At 50.6% G+C, this 24274-nt stretch overlaps 1 protein-coding gene across 1 annotated transcript in view; it reads right to left on the reverse strand.

Moving 5' to 3' along the window:
* The window catches only part of LOC149467462 (transient receptor potential cation channel subfamily M member 2-like), a 342560-nt gene that overhangs the window by 150157 nt on the left and 168129 nt on the right, over positions 1-24274 (reverse strand). The window contains exon 18 of the mRNA XM_089671623.1: positions 5411-5615. Coding sequence (XP_089527749.1) covers positions 5411-5615 — 205 coding nt within the window. The remainder of the gene's footprint in view (positions 1-5410; positions 5616-24274) is intronic.

A 24274-nucleotide genomic window follows, 5' to 3' on the forward strand; every position in this document is an offset into this window, starting at 1 on the left:
TTTTTCAATTTTAATGCAAAAAAAACACAATAGATAACCCAATGTTTTTAGGAAATATGTAAGATGATATTACACCAAGTAAATAGATACCAAACATGTCACACGCCCCTGCAATGGCAACAAACAATGTAAATGTTACTATCCAATGTTGACGTTTTAAAAGCATTTACAGGCTACCACTTTAGATTTACAGAGGAGATCTGATATTCGAATTATTGGCCATGATTTGACATTCGCAGAGATACCTCACGTGTGGGACTCAGGAAATCCTCCCTCTTAGATTGGGGCTTTTGAGGCACGTTACAAAAAACAAAACATTATTGTACAGAGTATTATAAATTCCTTGCTATCCATTCATGTGACATTGGCATTCTTGTTTTGGTACTTTATGTACTCAAATGTCCCAATCTAAGAGGAATTTCCTGTTTTCTACCTATTTGGGGGATGATGGCATTGTCCAACACCACACCAGCATTTATCGCATGTGTGGGATGATCACTGTTTGTGTGTGTGCGGGACTGACGCATGTAAACATCTTTTGACAGCAATAGGCACATGACAGGTATTCTATATAGAGGGATCTAGGGTCCCCAAATCCCTCCTCTCCACTTAAAAGCTATCAAAACACCAAGATCTGTGTTTTTGAATGCTTGAGTTTTTTTACTGCCGAGTGACTTGATATCACTTCTGGATTATTATAACTGAGAGCCGATCAAAGCTAATCCAAGCATTGTTTGGCTGGTCATTCGAATCCTCCAGTGGGAAAACTGATTGAAGGCATCATCCCAGTAAAACTGTTTGAAGTCAAGCAACGTACGGGTATGTCGTTGGTCCTCAAGGGTTTTTTTTTTACTTATTTTACTATAGATTGCATAGAAAATCAAATCCCACTACACTTGTGGATATAAATGTGGCCCTTGGGCCCTATTAAATTGGACGTCGCTGGACTAGACTACACATGGATAGAGATGACTGTAGTATTTCTTACTTGGTAAGGGGTGAGGAGTTACAATGATGGGAAGAGAGAAATATCTATACTCAACTTATAAACCTTTCTGTACTGAGAAGCACCCAGTCATGAATTGTACTGATGGACACAACAGACCTTCCACAGACACATCTGCACCCACAATAAACATTGACTGTGTTTAATGGGGTATACACTGTATGTACAGATTTCTCCCCCTCTTAACATACTATGTCTACCACCAAATTTACCATTTTGCCCTTTTGACCATGTTACTACAGCTGAGGTTGCTAAACCTTTCACTGATGTTCACCTAGCCATCTGCCCCCTGAATTGTCTCCCCTCAGAACTGCTCTGGTGACCTTCTTTCTTTATTCTAGGCCAGCAATGGGCAAACTACGGCCCGCGGGCCGTATACGGCCCGGCGGACCTTTTAATCCGGCCCGCGGAGCTAGGCTCCTCTCACAGTCCGCCCTGAAGACCGGTGTAGCATGAAAATCTGTCTCCTATGAGGATCTGTCCCCCTCGACGTATCTGCGCATGTGCCGGAGATCGCCGATCAGCTGCTAATGCCTGAAACTGGCACATGCGCAGATACGTCGAGGGGGACAGATCCTCATAGGAGACAGATTTTCATGCTACACCGGAACGGCTCGGGAACACGGCGAGAGGAACGCGCGGAGCAAAGGTAAGTGAATTGACACAGGGGGGACTTGGGGACTTAATATGGGGGATGAATTAATATGGGGAATGAATTACTATATGGGGGATGAATTACTATGGGGGATGAATTACTATATGGGGGATGAATTACTATGGGGGATGAATTACTATATGGGGGATGAATTACTATGGGGGATGAATTACTATATGGGGGATGAATTACTATGGGGGATGAATTACTATATGGGGGATGAATTACTATATGGGGGATGAATTACTATGGGGGATGAATTACTATATGGGGGATGAATTACTATATGGGGATGAATTACTATGGGGGATGAATTACTATATGGGGGATGAATTACTATATGGGGGATGAATTACTATGGGGGATGAATTACTATGGGGGATGAATTACTATATGGGGGATGAATTACTATAGGGGGGATGAATTACTATAGGGGGGATGAATTACTATAGGGGGATGAATTACTATGGGGGGATGAATTACTATATGGGGGATTAATTACTATGGGGGATGAATTACTATATGGGGGATGAATTACTATATGGGGGATAAATTACTATATGGGGGATGAATTACTATGGGGGATGAATTACTATATGGGGGATGAATTACTATATGGGGGATGAATTACTATGGGGGATGAATTACTATATGGGGGATGAATTACTATATGGGGGATGAATTACTATAGGGGGGATGAATTACTATGGGGGATGAATTACTATAGGGGGGATGAATTACTATAGGGGGGATGAATTACTATATGGGGGATGAATTACTATATGGGGGATGAATTACTATGGGGGATGAATTACTATATGGGGGATGAATTACTATGGGGGATGAATTACTATGGGGGATGAATTACTATGGGTGATGAATTACTATATGGGGGATTAATTACTATGGGGGATGAATTACTATGGGGGGTGAATTACTATGGGGGGATGAATTACTATATGGGGGATGGATTACTATATGGGGGATTAATTACTATGCTTGCTATGGGGGAATATTACTATACTTACTATGGATGACACATACACATCATTCATCTACTCTTGGTCCGGCCCCCGGGTCCAATATATGAACCCATTGCGGCCCTGAAGTCAAAAAGTTTGCCCACCCCTGTTCTAGGCTCTCTTTAGTCTCTCCCTTACTTTGGACATCTGCTACTTCTTCTTTTAAACATGCACTGGTTACCCCATACTTAAATAGCCCTTGCTCGACCTTAATAGTCTAAACACCTTAAGACTCAACTCCTTTTTCCAAACTTCTAAAATGCCTAATCGGAAATGCTGCCTCACTGATAACAACCTTCTTAACTTGCTAACTGCTACAACCAATAACCACTGCTCCATAATCATACCATTAGACCTTTCTGCTGCCTTTGATACATTTAACCATCTGTTCCTCCTCAAAAAACTCTACTCCCTCTGTCTCCAATATTCTGCTCTCTCTTGGGTTTCTTCCTACCTATCTAAGTGCTTAAAATCACCAATAATTTCATCTCTTCCTCTCCTTTTCCACTTTCCATACAGGTTCACCAAGGAGTCCTCCAACCCCTTCTATTCTCTATCTACTCCTCCTCCCTTCATTGGATGAAGCTTTTAATCAAAGATATCACATACCTGACAAAGAGGTCCAGCATTGCCCCTAATGCTTTGTACTTTCTTGCTGTGATGTGATCTCTTTGAATAAAAGTGTTTGGACATTACTAAAGTGTACTATCCATGGTGTTCCCGTGAATATACATATTAACCTGTGATGTTATCAGTTCCCAGCTGGTTGTTGCCGCAGCACCTGTTTAGCTTCCAGCCCATTTCAGGAAAATGTGCGATGGGAATATTGCGAATTTCTACTCTTACAACACCCAAATCTATCTCTCAACTCACTCCTTCAGTTTCCTTGGGCATTACTCATTTACTGACATTTTAGTGTGAGGACACACCACTTCCTCAAACTCATTTTTTTTAAAACTGAGCTCATAATATTCTCCCCCCCTCTCCTGCCTTTTCCCTCAAGATCAATAGCACAATCATATGTTTCCCCCCCCCCATGCCAGGGTGCTAGGTGTAATCCTGGACTATGACCTCCCCTTCGAGCCCCACATCCAATCATTGTCCAAATCTTTGTTGCCTTTGATATCCTTTTACTTCCTTATCTCTTGCCTAGACTAATGGAATTGGCCTGCTTTTACAGGCTAGCCCCCTTCAATCCATCATGTATACTGCTGCCAGGCTCATCCACTGTACCACCCCTCTCTGCCAATCCCTTCACTGGCTTCCACTTACCCAACAAATAAAACTGAAAATGCTAACAACAACCTACAAAGCAATCCACAACTCTGCCGCAAACTACATTATTATTAATTTACAGTATTTATATAGCGCCAAAGGGTATGCTCAGCGCTGTACAATAGCAAGGGGGACAGAACATGAGACAAGGCAGTAACAATACAATACACGAGGGGATCGAGGGCCCTGCTCTTTCGAGCTTACAATCTAGGAGGGAGGGGAAGGTGGCACAGGAGGAGATGCCTGTGGGGGATGGAGTGGCGGGAGGAGTGGAGGAGGTTAGTTGTTAGGTGAGGTTGGGTGTTAGGTGAGGTTGGGGTAGGCATCCCTGAAGAGGAGGGTTTCCAGGGTGCGCCTGAAGGTGAGGAGGGTAGGCGACAGTCCGATGGACTGGGGTAGGGAGCTCCAGAGGATGAGGGAAGTCCTGGAGAAGTCCTGCAATCGGGCGTGGGAGGAGGAGACCAGGGAGCTAGAGAGTAGGAGGTCCCGCGAGGAGCGAAGGGCAAGGGCTACATAATCAAACTTATCTCAAAATACCAAGCAATTGTCCTCTGCGCTCTTCCAAAGGCTTCTTGATTTTTAGTAGGGATGAGCATCAGGTTTGGACTAAAGTAGGATTTGGTTTGAATTTGCTTTGCCCATCCGCCCTCTAAACCAAACTTCAGCTGCAGCAGGAAGTCACATTTAGGGTGGTATTACTACTATTGCTAAATGTGGCAGCTTCCCATGCAGGGCTCCTGTGTATTAGGAAGCCAGCAGCTGCATCCTAACAAACAGGCAAATTTTTTAGGTTTTTAAAGGATTTGTGCATTTTAGTGTTTCACCTTAGGTTTATGCCTTATTAAAAGTACTGCTACCTACTGTTGGCTGCAAAACTGAATTGTTTTTATTTTTTTAGCCCCTTGTGCCATTTGTTCAACAATCCCTTCCCTATTAGTATTTAAAATAGCCAGAACTGATTTTAAAGATGTGGCTCCCATTGATTTCAACAGTTTTGGGATTAATGCTGGAACTTGTGAGTTGTTTGACAAACTCCTGCAAACCAAACCCAGGTGCATTCATCTCATTCCTACTCTTTAACTCTCCTATCACCTTCACTCATGCTTGCCTCCAAGACTTATTCAGAGCCTCCTGCAGGTTTTGGAACTTCCTATTCCAATCTCTTGAGCTATCTATCCCCCTTTAGATAATCCCTGAAAACTCACCTCTTCAGGGAAGCCTATCCCACCTCAACCTAAAAGCTGAACTTTACTTTCTCCTTTACCTTTTCCCCTGATAGTTATTTTCTTTTATATAACTAACCCTTTCCTTTTTAAAATTGTAAGTTCACTAGAGTAGGGCCCTCTTAAACCTCATGTCTTAAATTGTATTGTAAGTGTAATGTATTATTATATTTTGTAAAGTGCTTAGTAAACTGTTGGATCTAAATTCAATACAATAATCTAACAATACCTGACGTAGCTCCTCGATAAAGATGGAGAAGACCCAAATGTACAATAGATATTCTCTCCAGGATGGATGGGTTTGGAAATCAACAATCAGAACATATGCAAAAAGCCACAAAAATCCAACATATGACACAACGTTATAATAGAATTTCACTATTGGAGCACTGAAGAAATCCTGAAGCTTCCAGAGACAGCTGTACGGTTTAAGTCTGTAGGAGAAATTATGACATAGTCAGCCAGAAGTGTTCAAACATTACAAATATATAGAAACTAGAGATGAGCGAAGAAATGAAAAATTCGATTCGACTGATTCGGCGAATTCGTGGACAATATTCGATTCGAGTCGAATAAATTCGCTGTGAATTTAACTTAAAAAAGGGTGTTTCTAGGCTTCAGAGAGACTTAATATTAGTGCAGAACACTGTACCTTTAATTTAAATGCCCTTGGAGTCTGCTGGGGAAGAGAAATAATACTGTCAGTCAGTATGACATGCAGATGAGTGCCGTCGATCTTAGAATCACCGCACACTTCACTCATTTGGGCAGTCACGGGGCCAAAACCAGAGTGTGGAGCCACAGTGTGGCGGTGGAGGCAGCAGCAATGGGAGGCCATACAGCACCCTATGACAAAAATGGAAACCACCAGCAGTGTGAGGAGACCTGAAAGTGGCACATGGCAGAGTGTGGCGATAGAGACAGCAGCAATGGGAGGCCGTACAGGGACCCATGACACACTCTGGACCTGGCAGCAGCATGAGGAGGCGGTACAGGGGCCCATGACAGATTACGGGCCTGGCAGCAGCATGAGGAGTCGGTACAGGGGCCCATGGCAGATTACGGGCCTGGCAGCAGCAATGGGAGGCCGTACAGGGACCCATGACACACTCTGGACCTGGCAGCAGCATGGGGAGGCGGTACAGGGGCCCATGACAGATTACGGGCCTGGCAGCAGCATGAGGAGTCGGTACGGGGGCCCATGACACACTCTGGACCTGGCAGCAGCATGAGGAGGCGGTACAGGGGCGCATGACAGATTACGAGCCTGGCAGCAGCAACTTGGACAGGAGGACGTTCAGCTTCTGCACCGTCGGGTGCGTGCTCGCAAACTGTTGTCTCTTGGAAACGGATTCCAAGAAAGACTGCTGACGGAATCCGTGAAGATGAGTAGCAGGAGAAGGAGCATCTGAACGAGCGGAATATGCCAACAAGCGACAACAGGGGCCCATGACAGATTACGGGCCTGGCAGCAGCATGAGGAGTCGGTACGGGGGCCCATGGCAGATTACGGGCCTGGCAGCAGCTATGGGAGGCCCGTAATCTGCCAGCACCCTATGACAAAAAATGGAACCCACCAGCAGTGTGAGGAGACCTGAAAGTGGCACATGGCAGAGTGTGGCGATGGAGACAGCAGCAATGGGAGGCCGTACAGGGACCCATGAGAGACTCTGGACCTGGCAGCAGCATGAGGAGGCGGTATAGGGGCCCATGGCAGATTAGGGGCCTGGCAGCAGCTATGGGAGGCCCGTAATCTGCCAGCACCCTATGACAAAAAATGGAACACACCAGCAGTGTGAGGAGACCTGAAAGTGGCACATGGCAGAGTGTGGCGATGGAGGCAGCAGCAATGGGAGGCCGTACAGGGACCCATGAGAGACTCTGGACTTGGCAGCAGCATGAGGAGGCGGTATAGGGGCCCATGGCAGATTAGGGGCCTGGCAGCAGCTATGGGAGGCCCGTAATCTGCCAGCACCCTATGACAAAAAATGGAACACACCAGCAGTGTGAGGAGACCTGAAAGTGGCACATGTTTGGGGCATGATTCATGGCGGATTTAGTCAGTTGTGTCAGGAACTGGTGGTTTGAAATCCAGACTAATCCACGCCTGATTCATTTTCACAAACGTGAGTCTCTCCACACTTTGGGTGGACAGCCGTGTCCTCCGCGGAGTTGCAATACCTCCTGCCGCACTAAACACGCGCTCCGATGCCACGCTACTGGCCGGGCATGACAGCCTTTCAAGGGCAAATTCAGCTAGTTGGGGCCAAAGGTCAAGTTTCGTTGCCCAGTAGTCAAGGGGATTGTCTACCTCGGTTGGCAGGGTGCTGTCCAAGTAGGCCTAAGCCTGTTGTTTGAGGTCCTGCTCCAGGTCCACCTGATGCTGCTGCTGCTGCTGCGGCTGGTTAGTAGTTTCCTCACTGCGCTGGTGAAGAAAGCTACTCATCATCGACTGCAGACTGAGGCAGCCGCTGCTGGTGGAGCTGCCACTGCTCCTACCACCCCACCCCTCCCCTGCTGCCATGGCAGCGGAACACGAGCGCACAGGGCCCACAGTGTCTGAGGATGGACGTTGGCGCAGACAGGCAGAGACCAGCTGACTACATAGGTGTTTTTTATAGTACGTTATTTTGGCCTCCCTCTCAGCAGGTGTGAAAAAGGCCACCATTTTTGAACGGTAGCGAGGGTCCAACAAGGTGGACAGCCAAAAGTCATCCCTCTGTCTGATGGTTATTATTCGGCTGTCGCTACGCAAGCAACCGAGCATGCTATGGGCCATTTGTGCCAAGGAATGCGAGGGACTCCCTGCCTCCATCTCCACAGCATACTGCCACGGTGCGTCTAGGTCCTCTGTCTCCTCTTCCTCCTCCTCTACCAGATGCTCCTGCTCCTCCACTCCTGTCCGCTGAGTGGAAAAACCACCCATTTCACTCAATAATTCCTGAGCACCAATGTCCTCCTCTACCTCCTCCTCTTCTTCCAGTCCTGCCCCCACAGGGGCCATGTGGCGTTGAGATCTGTGCGCCACGTCTACCGCACCCTGACCAGCCATTGTTAACAGCATTTGTTCCAGGACGTGCAACAGAGGAATGACGTCGTTCATCCCATAGTCCTGCCGACTCACGAATAGCGTGGCCTCCTCAAAGGGCCTGAGCAAGCGCAGGTGTCACGCATGAGCTGCCAATGGCTGACATCTAAGTTACACAGGGAGTACCTTTATCTGCTTTTAACATCAGGAAATCTGTGATGGCCTTTTGCTGTTCGTAAAGGCGGTCTAACATATGTAGGGTTGAATTCCACGTTGTTGCAACGTCACAGCATGAGGAGTCGGTATAGGGGCCCATGGCAGATTAGGGGCCTGGCAGCAGTTATGGGAGGCCCATAATCTGCCAGCACCCTATGTCAAAAAATTCAACACACCAGCAGTGTGTGAGGAGACCTGAAAGTGGCACATGGCAGAGTGTGGCGATGGAGACAGCAGCAATGGGAGGCCGTACAGGGACCCATGACAGACTCTGGACTTGGCAGCAGCATGAGGAGGCGGTATATAGGGGCTTATGGCAGATTAGGGGCCTGGCAGCAGCTATAGGAGGCCCGTAATCTGCCAGCACCCTATGTCAAAAAATTCAACACACCAGCAGTGTGAGGAGACCTGAAAGTGGCACATGGCAGCAGAGTGTGGCGATGGAGACAGCAGCAATGGGAGGCCGTACAGGGACCCATGACAGACTCTGAACTTGGCAGCAGCATGAGGAGGCGGTATATAGGGGCCCATGGCAGATTAGGGGCCTGGCAGCAGCTATAGGAGGCCCGTAATCTGCCAGCACCCTATGTCAAAAAATTCAACACACCAGCAGTGTGTGAGGAGAAATGAAAGTGGCACATGGCAGCAGAGTGTGGCGATGGAGACAGCAGCAATGGGAGGCCGTACAGGGACCCATGACAGACTCTGAACTTGGCAGCAGCATGAGGAGGCGGTATATAGGGGCCCATGGCAGATTAGGGGCCTGGCAGCAGCGATAGGAGGCCCGTAATCTGCCAGCACCCTATGTCAAAAAATTTAACACACCAGCAGTGTGAAGAGACCTGAAAGTGGCACATGGCAGCAGAGTGTGGCGATGGAGACAGCAGCAATGGGAGGCCGTACAGGGACCATGACAGACTCTGGACTTGGCAGCAGCATGAGGAGGCGGTATATAGGGGCCCATGGCAGATTAGGGGCCTGGCAGCAGCTATGTGAGGCCCGTAATCTGCCTGCACCCTATGTCAAAAAATTTAACACACCAGCAGTGTGAAGAGACCTGAAAGTGGCACATGGCAGCAGACTGTGGCGATGGAGACAGCAGCAATGGGAGGCCGTACAGGGACCATGACAGACTCTGGACTTGGCAGCAGCATGAGGAGGCGGTATATAGGGGCCCATGGCAGATTAGGGGCCTGCCAGCAGCTATGTGAGGCCCGTAATCTGCCTGCACCCTATGTCAAAAAATTTAACACACCAGCAGTGTGAAGAGACCTGAAAGTGGCACATGGCAGCAGACTGTGGCGATGGAGACAGCAGCAATGGGAGGCCGTACAGGGACCATGACAGACTCTGGACTTGGCAGCAGCATGAGGAGGCGGTATATAGGGGCCCATGGCAGATTAGGGGCCTGGCAGCAGCTATGTGAGGCCCGTAATCTGCCTGCACCCTATGTCAAAAAATTTAACACACCAGCAGTGTGAAGAGACCTGAAAGTGGCACATGGCAGCAGAGTGTGGCGATGGAGACAGCAGCAATGGGAGGCCGTACAGGGACCATGACAGACTCTGGACTTGGCAGCAGCATGAGGAGGCGGTATATAGGGGCCCATGGCAGATTAGGGGCCTGGCAGCAGCTATGTGAGGCCCGTAATCTGCCTGCACCCTATGTCAAAAAATTTAACACACCAGCAGTGTGAAGAGACCTGAAAGTGGCACATGGCAGCAGACTGTGGCGATGGAGACAGCAGCAATGGGAGGCCGTACAGGGACCATGACAGACTCTGGACTTGGCAGCAGCATGAGGAGGCGGTATATAGGGGCCCATGGCAGATTAGGGGCCTGCCAGCAGCTATGTGAGGCCCGTAATCTGCCTGCACCCTATGTCAAAAAATTTAACACACCAGCAGTGTGAAGAGACCTGAAAGTGGCACATGGCAGCAGAGTGTGGCGATGGAGACAGCAGCAATGGGAGGCCGTACAGGGACCCATGACAGACTCTGGACTTGGCAGCAGCATGAGGAGGCGGTATATAGGGGCCCATGGCAGATTAGGGGCCTGGCAGCAGCTATAGGAGGCCCGTAATCTGCCAGCACCCTATGTCAAAAAATTCAACACACCAGCAGTGTGTGAGGAGAAATGAAAGTGGCACATGGCAGAGTGTGGCGATGGAGACAGCAGCAATGGGAGGCCGTACAGGGACCCATGACAGACTCTGGACTTGGCAGCAGCATGAGGAGGCGGTATATAGGGGCCCATGGCAGATTAGGGGCCTGGCAGCAGCTATGTGAGGCCCGTAATCTGCCAGCACCCTATGTCAAAAAATTCAACACACCAGCAGTGTGAGGAGACCTGAAAGTGGCACATGGCAGAGTGTGGCGATGGAGACAGCAGCAATGGGAGGCCGTACAGGGACCCATGACAGACTCTGAACTTGGCAGCAGCATGAGGAGGCGGTATATAGGGGCCCATGGCAGATTAGGGGCCTGGCAGCAGCTATGGGAGGCCCGTAATCTGCCAGCACCCTATGTCAAAAAATTCTACACACCAGCAGTGTGTGAGGAGACCTGAAAGTGGCACATGGCAGAGTGTGGCGATGGAGACAGCAGCAATGGGAGGCCGTACAGGGACCCATGACAGACTCTGGACTTGGCAGCAGCATGAGGAGGCGGTATATAGGGGCCCATGGCAGATTAGGGGCCTGGCAGCAGCTATGGGAGGCCCGTAATCTGCCTGCACCCTATGTCAAAAAATTTAACACACCAGCAGTGTGAAGAGACCTGAAAGTGGCACATGGCAGAGTGTGGCGATGGAGACAGCAGCAATGGGAGGCCGTACAGGGACCATGACAGACTCTGGACTTGGCAGCAGCATGAGGAGGCGGTATATAGGGGCCCATGGCAGATTAGGGGCCTGGCAGCAGCTATGTGAGGCCCGTAATCTGCCTGCACCCTATGTCAAAAAATTTAACACACCAGCAGTGTGAAGAGACCTGAAAGTGGCACATGGCAGCAGAGTGTGGCGATGGAGACAGCAGCAATGGGAGGCCGTACAGGGACCCATGAGAGACTCTGGACTTGGCAGCAGCATGAGGAGGCGGTATATAGGGGCCCATGGCAGATTAGGGGCCTGGCAGCAGCTATGTGAGGCCCGTAATCTGCCTGCACCCTATGTCAAAAAATTTAACACACCAGCAGTGTGAAGAGACCTGAAAGTGGCACATGGCAGCAGACTGTGGCGATGGAGACAGCAGCAATGGGAGGCCGTACAGGGACCATGACAGACTCTGGACTTGGCAGCAGCATGAGGAGGCGGTATATAGGGGCCCATGGCAGATTAGGGGCCTGGCAGCAGCTATGTGAGGCCCGTAATCTGCCTGCACCCTATGTCAAAAAATTTAACACACCAGCAGTGTGAAGAGACCTGAAAGTGGCACATGGCAGCAGAGTGTGGCGATGGAGACAGCAGCAATGGGAGGCCGTACAGGGACCATGACAGACTCTGGACTTGGCAGCAGCATGAGGAGGCGGTATATAGGGGCCCATGGCAGATTAGGGGCCTGGCAGCAGCTATGTGAGGCCCGTAATCTGCCTGCACCCTATGTCAAAAAATTTAACACACCAGCAGTGTGAAGAGACCTGAAAGTGGCACATGGCAGCAGACTGTGGCGATGGAGACAGCAGCAATGGGAGGCCGTACAGGGACCATGACAGACTCTGGACTTGGCAGCAGCATGAGGAGGCGGTATATAGGGGCCCATGGCAGATTAGGGGCCTGCCAGCAGCTATGTGAGGCCCGTAATCTGCCTGCACCCTATGTCAAAAAATTTAACACACCAGCAGTGTGAAGAGACCTGAAAGTGGCACATGGCAGCAGAGTGTGGCGATGGAGACAGCAGCAATGGGAGGCCGTACAGGGACCCATGACAGACTCTGGACTTGGCAGCAGCATGAGGAGGCGGTATATAGGGGCCCATGGCAGATTAGGGGCCTGGCAGCAGCTATAGGAGGCCCGTAATCTGCCAGCACCCTATGTCAAAAAATTCAACACACCAGCAGTGTGAGGAGACCTGAAAGTGGCACATGGCAGAGTGTGGCGATGGAGACAGCAGCAATGGGAGGCCGTACAGGGACCCATGACAGACTCTGAACTTGGCAGCAGCATGAGGAGGCGGTATATAGGGGCCCATGGCAGATTAGGGGCCTGGCAGCAGCTATGTGAGGCCCGTAATCTGCCTGCACCCTATGTCAAAAAATTTAACACACCAGCAGTGTGAAGAGACCTGAAAGTGGCACATGGCAGCAGACTGTGGCGATGGAGACAGCAGCAATGGGAGGCCGTACAGGGACCATGACAGACTCTGGACTTGGCAGCAGCATGAGGAGGCGGTATATAGGGGCCCATGGCAGATTAGGGGCCTGGCAGCAGCTATGTGAGGCCCGTAATCTGCCTGCACCCTATGTCAAAAAATTTAACACACCAGCAGTGTGAAGAGACCTGAAAGTGGCACATGGCAGCAGAGTGTGGCGATGGAGACAGCAGCAATGGGAGGCCGTACAGGGACCCATGAGAGACTCTAGACTTGGCAGCAGCATGAGGAGGCGGTATATAGGGGCCCATGGCAGATTAGGGGCCTGGCAGCAGCTATGTGAGGCCCGTAATCTGCCTGCACCCTATGTCAAAAAATTAAACACACCAGCAGTGTGAAGAGACCTGAAAGTGGCACATGGCAGCAGAGTGTGGCGATGGAGACAGCAGCAATGGGAGGCCGTACAGGGACCCATGAGAGACTCTAGACTTGGCAGCAGCATGAGGAGGCGGTATATAGGGGCCCATGGCAGATTAGGGGCCTGGCAGCAGCTATGTGAGGCCCGTAATCTGCCTGCACCCTATGTCAAAAAATTAAACACACCAGCAGTGTGAAGAGACCTGAAAGTGGCACATGGCAGCAGAGTGTGGCGATGGAGACAGCAGCAATGGGAGGCCGTACAGGGACCATGACAGACTCTGGACTTGGCAGCAGCATGAGGAGGCGGTATATAGGGGCCCATGGCAGATTAGGGGCCTGGCAGCAGCTATGTGAGGCCCGTAATCTGCCTGCACCCTATGTCAAAAAATTTAACACACCAGCAGTGTGAAGAGACCTGAAAGTGGCACATGGCAGCAGAGTGTGGCGATGGAGACAGCAGCAATGGGAGGCCGTACAGGGACCATGACAGACTCTGGACTTGGCAGCAGCATGAGGAGGCGGTATATAGGGGCCCATGGCAGATTAGGGGCCTGGCAGCAGCTATGTGAGGCCCGTAATCTGCCTGCACCCTATGTCAAAAAATTAAACACACCAGCAGTGTGAAGAGACCTGAAAGTGGCACATGGCAGCAGAGTGTGGCGATGGAGACAGCAGCAATGGGAGGCCGTACAGGGACCATGACAGACTCTGGACTTGGCAGCAGCATGAGGAGGCGGTATATAGGGGCCCATGGCAGATTAGGGGCCTGGCAGCAGCTATGTGAGGCCCGTAATCTGCCTGCACCCTATGTCAAAAAATTAAACACACCAGCAGTGTGAAGAGACCTGAAAGTGGCACATGGCAGCAGAGTGTGGCGATGGAGACAGCAGCAATGGGAGGCCGTACAGGGACCATGACAGACTCTGGACTTGGCAGCAGCATGAGGAGGCGGTATATAGGGGCCCATGGCAGATTAGGGGCCTGGCAGCAGCTATGTGAGGCCCGTAATCTGCCTGCACCCTATGTCAAAAAATTAAACACACCAGCAGTGTGAAGAGACCTGAAAGTGGCACATGGCAGCAGAGTGTGGCGATGGAGACAGCAGCAATGGGAGGCCGTACAGGGACCCATGAGAGACTCTAGACTTGGCAGCAGCATGAGGAGGCGGTATATAGGGGCCCATGGCAGATTAGGGGCCTGGCAGCAGCTATGTGAGGCCCGTAATCTGCCTGCACCCTATGTCAAAAAATTAAACACACCAGCAGTGTGAAGAGACCTGAAAGTGGCACATGGCAGCAGAGTGTGGCGATGGAGACAGCAGCAATGGGAGGCCGTACAGGGACCATGACAGACTCTGGACTTGGCAGCAGCATGAGGAGGCGGTATATAGGGGCCCATGGCAGATTAGGGGCCTGGCAGCAGCTATGTGAGGCCCGTAATCTGCCTGCACCCTATGTCAAAAAATTTAACACACCAGCAGTGTGAAGAGACCTGAAAGTGGCACATGGCAGCAGAGTGTGGCGATGGAGACAGCAGCAATGGGAGGCCGTACAGGGACCATGACAGACTCTGGACTTGGCAGCAGCATGAGGAGGCGGTATATAGGGGCCCATGGCAGATTAGGGGCCTGGCAGCAGCTATGTGAGGCCCGTAATCTGCCTGCACCCTATGTCAAAAAATTAAACACACCAGCAGTGTGAAGAGACCTGAAAGTGGCACATGGCAGCAGAGTGTGGCGATGGAGACAGCAGCAATGGGAGGCCGTACAGGGACCATGACAGACTCTGGACTTGGCAGCAGCATGAGGAGGCGGTATATAGGGGCCCATGGCAGATTAGGGGCCTGGCAGCAGCTATGTGAGGCCCGTAATCTGCCTGCACCCTATGTCAAAAAATTTAACACACCAGCAGTGTGAAGAGACCTGAAAGTGGCACATGGCAGCAGAGTGTGGCGATGGAGACAGCAGCAATGGGAGGCCGTACAGGGACCCATGAGAGACTCTAGACTTGGCAGCAGCATGAGGAGGCGGTATATAGGGGCCCATGGCAGATTAGGGGCCTGGCAGCAGCTATGTGAGGCCCGTAATCTGCCTGCACCCTATGTCAAAAAATTAAACACACCAGCAGTGTGAAGAGACCTGAAAGTGGCACATGGCAGCAGAGTGTGGCGATGGAGACAGCAGCAATGGGAGGCCGTACAGGGACCATGACAGACTCTGGACTTGGCAGCAGCATGAGGAGGCGGTATATAGGGGCCCATGGCAGATTAGGGGCCTGGCAGCAGCTATGTGAGGCCCGTAATCTGCCTGCACCCTATGTCAAAAAATTTAACACACCAGCAGTGTGAAGAGACCTGAAAGTGGCACATGGCAGCAGAGTGTGGCGATGGAGACAGCAGCAATGGGAGGCCGTACAGGGACCATGACAGACTCTGGACTTGGCAGCAGCATGAGGAGGCGGTATATAGGGGCCCATGGCAGATTAGGGGCCTGCCAGCAGCTATGTGAGGCCCGTAATCTGCCTGCACCCTATGTCAAAAAATTAAACACACCAGCAGTGTGAAGAGACCTGAAAGTGGCACATGGCAGCAGAGTGTGGCGATGGAGACAGCAGCAATGGGAGGCCGTACAGGGACCATGACAGACTCTGGACTTGGCAGCAGCATGAGGAGGCGGTATATAGGGGCCCATGGCAGATTAGGGGCCTGGCAGCAGCTATGTGAGGCCCGTAATCTGCCTGCACCCTATGTCAAAAAATTTAACACACCAGCAGTGTGAAGAGACCTGAAAGTGGCACATGGCAGCAGAGTGTGGCGATGGAGACAGCAGCAATGGGAGGCCGTACAGGGACCCATGAGAGACTCTAGACTTGGCAGCAGCATGAGGAGGCGGTATATAGGGGCCCATGGCAGATTAGGGGCCTGGCAGCAGCTATGTGAGGCCCGTAATCTGCCTGCACCCTATGTCAAAAAATTTAACACACCAGCAGTGTGAAGAGACCTGAAAGTGGCACATGGCAGCAGAGTGTGGCGATGGAGACAGCAGCAATGGGAGGCCTTACAGGGACCCATGAGAGACTCTAGACTTGGCAGCAGCATGAGGAGGCGGTATATAGGGGCCCATGGCAGATTAGGGGCCTGGCAGCAGCTATGTGAGGCCCGTAATCTGCCTGCACCCTATGTCAAAAAATTTAACACACCAGCAGTGTGAAGAGACCTGAAAGTGGCACATGGCAGCAGAGTGTGGCGATGGAGACAGCAGCAATGGGAGGCCGTACAGGGACCATGACAGACTCTGGACTTGGCAGCAGCATGAGGAGGCGGTATATAGGGGCCCATGGCAGATTAGGGGCCTGGCAGCAGCTATGTGAGGCCCGTAATCTGCCTGCACCCTATGTCAAAAAATTTAACACACCAGCAGTGTGAAGAGACCTGAAAGTGGCACATGGCAGCAGAGTGTGGCGATGGAGACAGCAGCAATGGGAGGCCGTACAGGGACCCATGAGAGACTCTAGACTTGGCAGCAGCATGAGGAGGCGGTATATAGGGGCCCATGGCAGATTAGGGGCCTGGCAGCAGCTATGTGAGGCCCGTAATCTGCCTGCACCCTATGTCAAAAAATTTAACACACCAGCAGTGTGAAGAGACCTGAAAGTGGCACATGGCAGCAGAGTGTGGCGATGGAGACAGCAGCAATGGGAGGCCTTACAGGGACCCATGAGAGACTCTAGACTTGGCAGCAGCATGAGGAGGCGGTATATAGGGGCCCATGGCAGATTAGGGGCCTGGCAGCAGCTATGTGAGGCCCGTAATCTGCCTGCACCCTATGTCAAAAAATTTAACACACCAGCAGTGTGAAGAGACCTGAAAGTGGCACATGGCAGCAGAGTGTGGCGATGGAGACAGCAGCAATGGGAGGCCGTACAGGGACCATGACAGACTCTGGACTTGGCAGCAGCATGAGGAGGCGGTATATAGGGGCCCATGGCAGATTAGGGGCCTGGCAGCAGCTATGTGAGGCCCGTAATCTGCCTGCACCCTATGTCAAAAAATTTAACACACCAGCAGTGTGAAGAGACCTGAAAGTGGCACATGGCAGCAGAGTGTGGCGATGGAGACAGCAGCAATGGGAGGCCGTACAGGGACCCATGAGAGACTCTAGACTTGGCAGCAGCATGAGGAGGCGGTATATAGGGGCCCATGGCAGATTAGGGGCCTGGCAGCAGCTATGTGAGGCCCGTAATCTGCCTGCACCCTATGTCAAAAAATTTAACACACCAGCAGTGTGAAGAGACCTGAAAGTGGCACATGGCAGCAGAGTGTGGCGATGGAGACAGCAGCAATGGGAGGCCTTACAGGGACCCATGAGAGACTCTAGACTTGGCAGCAGCATGAGGAGGCGGTATATAGGGGCCCATGGCAGATTAGGGGCCTGGCAGCAGCTATGTGAGGCCCGTAATCTGCCTGCACCCTATGTCAAAAAATTAAACACACCAGCAGTGTGAAGAGACCTGAAAGTGGCACATGGCAGCAGAGTGTGGCGATGGAGACAGCAGCAATGGGAGGCCGTACAGGGACCATGACAGACTCTGGACTTGGCAGCAGCATGAGGAGGCGGTATATAGGGGCCCATGGCAGATTAGGGGCCTGGCAGCAGCTATGTGAGGCCCGTAATCTGCCTGCACCCTATGTCAAAAAATTTAACACACCAGCAGTGTGAAGAGACCTGAAAGTGGCACATGGCAGCAGAGTGTGGCGATGGAGACAGCAGCAATGGGAGGCCGTACAGGGACCATGACAGACTCTGGACTTGGCAGCAGCATGAGGAGGCGGTATATAGGGGCCCATGGCAGATTAGGGGCCTGCCAGCAGCTATGTGAGGCCCGTAATCTGCCTGCACCCTATGTCAAAAAATTAAACACACCAGCAGTGTGAAGAGACCTGAAAGTGGCACATGGCAGCAGAGTGTGGCGATGGAGACAGCAGCAATGGGAGGCCGTACAGGGACCATGACAGACTCTGGACTTGGCAGCAGCATGAGGAGGCGGTATATAGGGGCCCATGGCAGATTAGGGGCCTGGCAGCAGCTATGTGAGGCCCGTAATCTGCCTGCACCCTATGTCAAAAAATTTAACACACCAGCAGTGTGAAGAGACCTGAAAGTGGCACATGGCAGCAGAGTGTGGCGATGGAGACAGCAGCAATGGGAGGCCGTACAGGGACCCATGAGAGACTCTAGACTTGGCAGCAGCATGAGGAGGCGGTATATAGGGGCCCATGGCAGATTAGGGGCCTGGCAGCAGCTATGTGAGGCCCGTAATCTGCCTGCACCCTATGTCAAAAAATTAAACACACCAGCAGTGTGAAGAGACCTGAAAGTGGCACATGGCAGCAGAGTGTGGCGATGGAGACAGCAGCAATGGGAGGCCGTACAGGGACCCATGAGAGACTCTGGACCTGGCAGCAGCATGAGGAGGCGGTATATAGGGGCCTATGGCAGATTAGGGGCCTGGCAGCAGCTATGGGAGGCCCGTAATCTGCCAGCACCCTATGTCAAAAAACTGAACACACCAGCAGTGTGTGAGGAGACCTGAAAGTGGCACATGGCAGAGTGTGGCGATGGAGACAGCAGCAATGGGAGGCCGTACAGGGACCCATGAGAGACTCTGGCACTGGCAGCAGCATGAGGAGGCGGTATATAGGGGCCTATGGCAGATTAGGGGCCTGGCAGCAGCTATGGGAGGCCCGTAATCTGCCAGCACCCTATGTCAAAAAATTCAACACACCAGCAGTGTGAGGAGACCTGAAAGTGGCACATGGCAGAGTGTGGCGATGGAGACAGCAGCAATGGGAGGCCGTACAGGGACCCATGACAGACTCTGGACCTGGCAGCAGCATGAGGAGGCGGTATATAGGGGCCTATGGCAGATTAGGGGCCCGTAATCTGCCAGCACCCTATGTCAAAAAACTGAACACACCAGTAGTGTGTGAGGAGACCTGAAAGTGGCACATGGCAGAGTGTGGCGATGGAGACAGCAGCAATGGGAGGCCGTACAGGGACCCATGAGAGACTCTGGACCTGGCAGCAGCATGAGGAGGCGGTATATAGGGGCCTATGGCAGATTAGGGGCCTGGCAGCAGCTATGGGAGGCCCGTAATCTGCCAGCACCCTATGTCAAAAAACTGAACACACCAGCAGTGTGTGAGGAGACCTGAAAGTGGCACATGGCAGAGTGTGGCGATGGAGACAGCAGCAATGGGAGGCCGTACAGGGACCCATGAGAGACTCTGGACCTGGCAGCAGCATGAGGAGGCGGTATATAGGGGCCTATGGCAGATTAGGGGCCTGGCAGCAGCTATAGGAGGCCCATAATCTGCCAGCACCCTATGTCAAAAAATTCAACACACCAGCAGTGTGAGGAGACCTGAAAGTGGCACATGGCATGAGACACTGTGGACCTGGCAGCAGCATGAGGAGGCGGTATATAGGGGCCCATGGCAGATTAGGGGCCTGGCAGCAGCTATGGGAGGCCCGTAATCTGCCAGCACCCTATGTCAAAAAACTGAACACACCAGCAGTGTGTGAGGAGACCTGAAAGTGGCACATGGCAGAGTGTGGCGATGGAGACAGCAGCAATGGGAGGTCTCCCATTGTCCCAACATGGCCCAAATAGTCCCAACATGGGCCCCCTGGCCACGCTTGACTTTCTGGCCACATAGTCGACATACGGCTACGTTTACTTCCTCGGGCGGCTTGACGAAATATTGCCACACCGCCGAGTAGGAAACTTTGCCCCCGATACTCCTCACTGGCTGACTGCTGCTTCCTCCGTGCACACCGGCACCACTACTGGCCGTGGTGGTAGGCTGCAGTGGAGCTGGTGCTCTACTCCGTGGCCGTTTGGCTCCACTGACACTGCTTCCACTGACACTGCTGCGACCCTGCTGCTGTCTCCTGGGCAACCCACCGACTGTTTCGCTCACTGCCAAGCTGCCACCCTCTTCTCCTGATGATGCGGAAGAAATTGCCTGATGACGACGAGGCTGCCAAGTGCGATCAACCTCCTCATCATCAAGTAGGGTCTCCGCCTCACTACTAGCCCCCTCGGCTGCGTCTGGGTCAGGAGACAGACCTGTCTCCAGACCGGCTACCGGGCCACTCTCCTCGCCACTACTTCTTCGCCTAGCTGCTGAAAAGGCGGATGTCTCCCCCCGTTCCTGACCGCCCTCTGTTAGCTCTTCCTCACTGTACAGTGGGGCTGAGCCCACAGCATGCGATACTTCGCTTGGTGAGGGAACACCAAAGGACAGGGGCAGGTAGAGGACACGTGATTTCAGTGGGCTAGGTCCCGGGCCATGCCAACTAACGTTTGTGTCTGACGTACCCACCGACCGTTGGCTGTAGGTGTCAGAGGTGACCTGGAAAGAGGAAGACGACCGAGCCAACCAATCGATAACGGCAGGGTTGTCGGTGGAGACACGACCGCTGGATGACACCGGGAGCACTGGCCTCTGGCTGCGAATAGTGCTGCCTCGACCCCTTCCTCTGCTGCCACGTCTGCTCGCTCCTAAAACATTGCCTCCTCTGCCACTCCTCTGCATGTTGTCTGACATACTATTTAATTCAACGATTATGTGTCCCTGAGTAACAATTCTGTGTCCCTGAGTAACAATTCTGTGTCTGTGCGAGTAACAATTCTGTGGCCCTAAGTAACAGTTCTGTGGCCCTCAGTAACAATTCTGTGTCTGTCCCTGAGTAACAATTCTGTGGCCCTAACTAAAGTTTCTGTGGCCCTAAGTAACAATTCTCTGGCACTCAGTAACAATTCTGTCTGTCCCTGAGTAACAATTCTGTGGCCCTAATAACGTTTCTGTGGCCCTAAGTAACAATTATCTGGCACTCAGTAACAATTCTGTCTGTCCCTGAGTAACAATTCTCTGGCACTCAGTAACAATTCTGTCTGTCCCTGAGTAACAATTCTCTGGCACTCAGTAACAATTCTGTCTGTCCCTGAGTATGAATTCTGTGGCCCTGAGTAACAATTCTGTGTCTGCGCGAGTAACAATTCTGTGTCTGTGCAAGTAACAATTTTGTGTCTGTGCGAGTAACAATTCTCTGGCACTCAGTAACAATTCTGTCTGTCCCTGAGTAACAATTCTCTGGCACTCAGTAACAATTCTGTCTGTCCCTGAGTAACAATTCTCTGGCACTCAGTAACAATTCTGTCTGTCCCTGAGTAACAATTCTCTGGCACTCAGTAACAATTCTGTCTGTCCCTGAGTAACAATTCTCTGGCGCTCAGTAACAATTCTGTCTGTCCCTGAGTATGAATTCTGTGGCCCTGAGTAACAATTCTGTGTCTGTGCGAGTAACAATTCTGTGTCTGTGCAAGTAACAATTTTGTGTCTGTGCGAGTAACAATTCTCTGGCACTCAGTAACAATTCTGTCTGTCCCTGAGTAACAATTCTCTGGCACTCAGTAACAATTCTGTCTGTCCCTGAGTAACAATTCTCTGGCACTCAGTAACAATTCTGTCTGTCCCTGAGTAACAATTCTCTGGCACTCAGTAACAATTCTGTCTGTCCCTGAGTATGAATTCTGTGGCCCTGAGTAACAATTCTGTGTCTGCGCGAGTAACAATTCTGTGTCTGTGCAAGTAACAATTTTGTGTCTGTGCGAGTAACAATTCTCTGGCACTCAGTAACAATTCTGTCTGTCCCTGAGTAACAATTCTCTGGCACTCAGTAACAATTCTGTCTGTCCCTGAGTAACAATTCTCTGGCACTCAGTAACAATTCTGTCTGTCCCTGAGTAACAATTCTCTGGCACTCAGTAACAATTCTGTCTGTCCCTGAGTAACAATTCTCTGGCGCTCAGTAACAATTCTGTCTGTCCCTGAGTATGAATTCTGTGGCCCTGAGTAACAATTCTGTGTCTGTGCGAGTAACAATTCTGTGTCTGTGCAAGTAACAATTTTGTGTCTGTGCGAGTAACAATTCTCTGGCACTCAGTAACAATTCTGTCTGTCCCTGAGTAACAATTCTCTGGCACTCAGTAACAATTCTGTCTGTCCCTGAGTAACAATTCTCTGGCACTCAGTAACAATTCTGTCTGTCCCTGAGTAACAATTCTCTGGCACTCAGTAACAATTCTGTCTGTCCCTGAGTATGAATTCTGTGGCCCTGAGTAACAATTCTGTGTCTGCGCGAGTAACAATTCTGTGTCTGTGCAAGTAACAATTTTGTGTCTGTGCGAGTAACAATTCTCTGGCACTCAGTAACAATTCTGTCTGTCCCTGAGTAACAATTCTCTGGCACTCAGTAACAATTCTGTCTGTCCCTGAGTAACAATTCTCTGGCACTCAGTAACAATTCTGTCTGTCCCTGAGTATGAATTCTGTGGCCCTGAGTAACAATTCTGTGTCTGCGCGAGTAACAATTCTGTGTCTGTGCAAGTAACAATTTTGTGTCTGTGCGAGTAACAATTCTCTGGCACTCAGTAACAATTCTGTCTGTCCCTGAGTAACAATTCTCTGGCACTCAGTAACAATTCTGTCTGTCCCTGAGTAACAATTCTCTGGCACTCAGTAACAATTCTGTCTGTCCCTGAGTAACAATTCTCTGGCACTCAGTAACAATTCTGTCTGTCCCTGAGTAACAATTCTCTGGCACTCAGTAACAATTCTGTCTGTCCCTGAGTAACAATTCTCTGGCACTCAGTAACAATTCTGTCTGTCCCTGAGTAACAATTCTCTGGCACTCAGTAACAATTCTGTCTATCCCTGAGTATGAATTCTGTGGCCCTGAGTAACAATTCTGTGTCTGTGCGAGTAACAATTCTGTGTCTGTGCAAGTAACAATTTTGTGTCTGTGCGAGTAACAATTCTCTGGCACTCAGTAACAATTCTGTCTGTCCCTGAGTAACAATTCTCTGGCACTCAGTAACAATTCTGTCTGTCCCTGAGTAACAATTCTCTGGCACTCAGTAACAATTCTGTCTGTCCCTGAGTATGAATTCTGTGGCCCTGAGTAACAATTCTGTGTCTGTGCGAGTAACAATTCTGTGTCTGTGCAAGTAACAATTTTGTGTCTGTGCGAGTAACAATTCTCTGGCACTCAGTAACAATTCTGTCTGTCCCTGAGTAACAATTCTCTGGCACTCAGTAACAATTCTGTCTGTCCCTGAGTAACAATTCTCTGGCACTCAGTAACAATTCTGTCTGTCCCTGAGTATGAATTCTGTGGCCCTGAGTAACAATTCTGTGTCTGTGCGAGTAACAATTCTGTGTCTGTGCAAGTAACAATTTTGTGTCTGTGCGAGTAACAATTCTCTGGCACTCAGTAACAATTCTGTCTGTCCCTGAGTAACAATTCTCTGGCACTCAGTAACAATTCTGTCTGTCCCTGAGTAACAATTCTCTGGCACTCAGTAACAATTCTGTCTGTCCCTGAGTATGAATTCTGTGGCCCTGAGTAACAATTCTGTGTCTGTGCGAGTAACAATTCTGTGTCTGTGCAAGTAACAATTTTGTGTCTGTGCGAGTAACAATTCTCTGGCACTCAGTAACAATTCTGTCTGTCCCTGAGTAACAATTCTCTGGCACTCAGTAACAATTCTGTCTGTCCCTGAGTAACAATTCTCTGGCACTCAGTAACAATTCTGTCTGTCCCTGAGTAACAATTCTCTGGCACTCAGTAACAATTCTGTCTGTCCCTGAGTAACAATTCTCTGGCGCTCAGTAACAATTCTGTCTGTCCCTGAGTATGAATTCTGTGGCCCTGAGTAACAATTCTGTGTCTGTGCGAGTAACAATTCTGTGTCTGTGCAAGTAACAATTTTGTGTCTGTGCGAGTAACAATTCTCTGGCACTCAGTAACAATTCTGTCTGTCCCTGAGTAACAATTCTCTGGCACTCAGTAACAATTCTGTCTGTCCCTGAGTAACAATTCTCTGGCAGTCAGTAACAATTCTGTCTGTCCCTGAGTATGAATTCTGTGGCCCTGAGTAACAATTCTGTGTCTGCGCGAGTAACAATTCTGTGTCTGTGCAAGTAACAATTTTGTGTCTGTGCGAGTAACAATTCTCTGGCACTCAGTAACAATTCTGTCTGTCCCTGAGTAACAAT

The sequence above is a fragment of the Staurois parvus genome, unplaced genomic scaffold, assembly GCF_062004578.1.
Source record: "Staurois parvus isolate SC_StPar_1 unplaced genomic scaffold, SC_StPar_1.0 ptg000109l, whole genome shotgun sequence".
NCBI classification, from domain to species: Eukaryota; Metazoa; Chordata; class Amphibia; order Anura; family Ranidae; genus Staurois; species Staurois parvus.